This window comes from Hippocampus comes, unplaced genomic scaffold, assembly GCF_001891065.2.
Source record: "Hippocampus comes isolate QL1 unplaced genomic scaffold, H_comes_QL1_v1.1 scaffold637, whole genome shotgun sequence".
In the NCBI taxonomy this organism is placed as follows: domain Eukaryota; kingdom Metazoa; phylum Chordata; class Actinopteri; order Syngnathiformes; family Syngnathidae; genus Hippocampus; species Hippocampus comes.
In genome coordinates this window covers 18480-20598 of record NW_017805419.1, presented here as the reverse complement: position 1 = coordinate 20598, position 2119 = coordinate 18480, and the positions used below count along the sequence as shown (strand labels likewise).

The 2119-nt window shown below is 47.2% G+C and overlaps 1 protein-coding gene and 1 gene segment (V, D, J or C); one reads left to right on the top strand and one right to left on the bottom strand.

Annotated features, from left to right (window-relative positions):
* Positions 1-2119, bottom strand: part of LOC109518280 (uncharacterized) — an 18707-nt gene that overhangs the window by 6873 nt on the left and 9715 nt on the right. The window lies entirely within an intron of this gene.
* Positions 734-1936, top strand: LOC109518281 (T-cell receptor alpha chain V region HPB-MLT-like). The segment is given in 2 exon segments: positions 734-960; positions 1071-1936. Coding segments are annotated over 2 exon segments (432 nt in total).

The following is a 2119-nucleotide window of genomic DNA, read 5'->3' as shown; positions in this document are numbered from 1 at the left end:
AAAAAAAAACCCCAACAGTAATTCAACACTGCCAAGCTTATTGCACGCAAAACGAAATAGAATGGGGAGAAAAAAAGCTTTTGTCCATTTTTCTGTTGTTGATGTTGTTTGCCAAAACGTATTAAAGAAATGGAGTGCAACCTTGAGTGATGGATGCTCCTTTTCGCCGACAATTTCGAGTTTCATCAAAGAATGACCTCTATTTCCAGACTATTTTTGAGACCGTGGTCGTCTTGGCACGGACGAGCGTTTGTATATATCTTGTTCTTCTTCTCCCACTGTGTACCCATCATTGGAAATGGTGATCATTGCTGTGATCTGAAAACTCGTGACATTCCTCCCGCGCCTGAAGGCGGGAGCTGTTGCATATGTGGGTGTCAGTCCCACCTCTGCATTCATGATCATCCAATCACAAATCAGCGTGATGTTTGAGGGAAAAAAATATTTATAGTGTGTATGTTATTAAAATGGAGCATGATTTTCAATTGAGACAATGAACGTCAGTGGAATCAGGTCACATCGCAATTTCGGCCACCACAGTCGGATTTTCAATTTCCTGGACGTCCGTTGATAGATTTCTTGTCACAGTGGTGTGACATCATCAAAAGACCACATTGTGATATTTGAGGGAAACTTGTCGTCGCCTGTTTGTGTACCAGAGGAAGCCTGCTATTCCCCTCCACCACCGCTTCTCGGCCAGTGTTCCCAAGAAGAAGATGCAGACAAGGTCAAAGATGACATGTAGAAGAGACACAAGAACCACAGTGCACTGCTGCGACTCGGGGGGGTCATTGTTCCTCTTCTCACAGCAGCGCCAGACTTCCAATGTGCGGGTGTGATGACACTGCCTCAGGAAATGAAGGCCCCGCCTCTTCAGCCAGAAGTCAGCGTTCATGCAGACTGGGGGTGCAGACATGAGTCGGGCGCTTTTATGTGTGCTGATGGCTGCTTGGAGTCTTGGTAAGGTCATCCGAAGCAAATGATGGCTGCTTGGAGTCTTGGTAAGGTCATCTGAGGCCAACGCCACTTTCAACTGATTTCTGACCACATTTGTTGCCTTTTTGTGACAGGAAGCAGCGGCCAGAGAGTGCACCAACCCGAAGGGGACATCCACACAGTGGCGGGTGCAACAGTGACACTGGAATGCAGGTATGAAACATTGGGGAGCAACGACTACATCTTCTGGTACAAACAAGAAGCCAACGCAGCACCCGAGTTCATCCTGAGCCGATTTAAGCTCGATCAAGGCAAGACGGCAGAAAAGTACGCTGACAGGTATCGCTGCAGCATGGACGCCAGCGCTCGGCAAGCTCCTCTGCGTGTCGAACGCGTGAAGCTCAGCGACTCGGGAGTCTTCTACTGCGCCCTGCAGCCCACGCTGACACATCCACTGGCCTGCCTGCACAAAAACTCTTGCAACCGTCTCATCTCGTAACATACATGGGGGGCGTGGCCTCACAGGAAGAAATGGGTCAAACTGTCGCAGAGCTGCAAGTTAGCGTGACAACAGGCTGTTTTCGTGCTCAAGGAGGATATTGTCCTGTCCCATTGTGGCCCAGCGGGCCTAAAAACGTACTTTGTAACTCAATGAGAATGATTTTTCGATTCTACTTGCCGCTCACTCGGTCATGAGTCTCAGATGTGCTCCTTTGCTCATCTGATTTCAGACTCCATATGGATTCCTTCTGGTATTTCAGTGTCCTCTCCTTCTTTCTGATCTGACAGCCTGAAGCCAAATGAATTAAGGCGTCACTTCAAGACATTACACCCAATCACGCTAATAAGCCGCTTGAGTTTTTTCAGCGAAAACGTGCCGAATATTGCCAACAATCATTCCGCTTCGTGACTGCTCCTTCAGTGAACTAAAACACAGGTCCCGGCTACACATTGAGCAGGAGTCGAGAGTTGCTGTGTCCTGCTTCAAACCTCACTTCGAAAAGCTGTTCATTGCAAAACGTGCTCTTTGTAGTCATTAATCCAGACATCAGCTTTGATAAAAAAAAGAAATCAGCACAAATTATTTTATATATTTTTGTTTTGCAAGTTCAAGTTTTTTTTCTAATGTTGTGCTCTTGAGTAGGGGTGTTCACACGGACAAAGCCACTGACGAAAGAGAAGC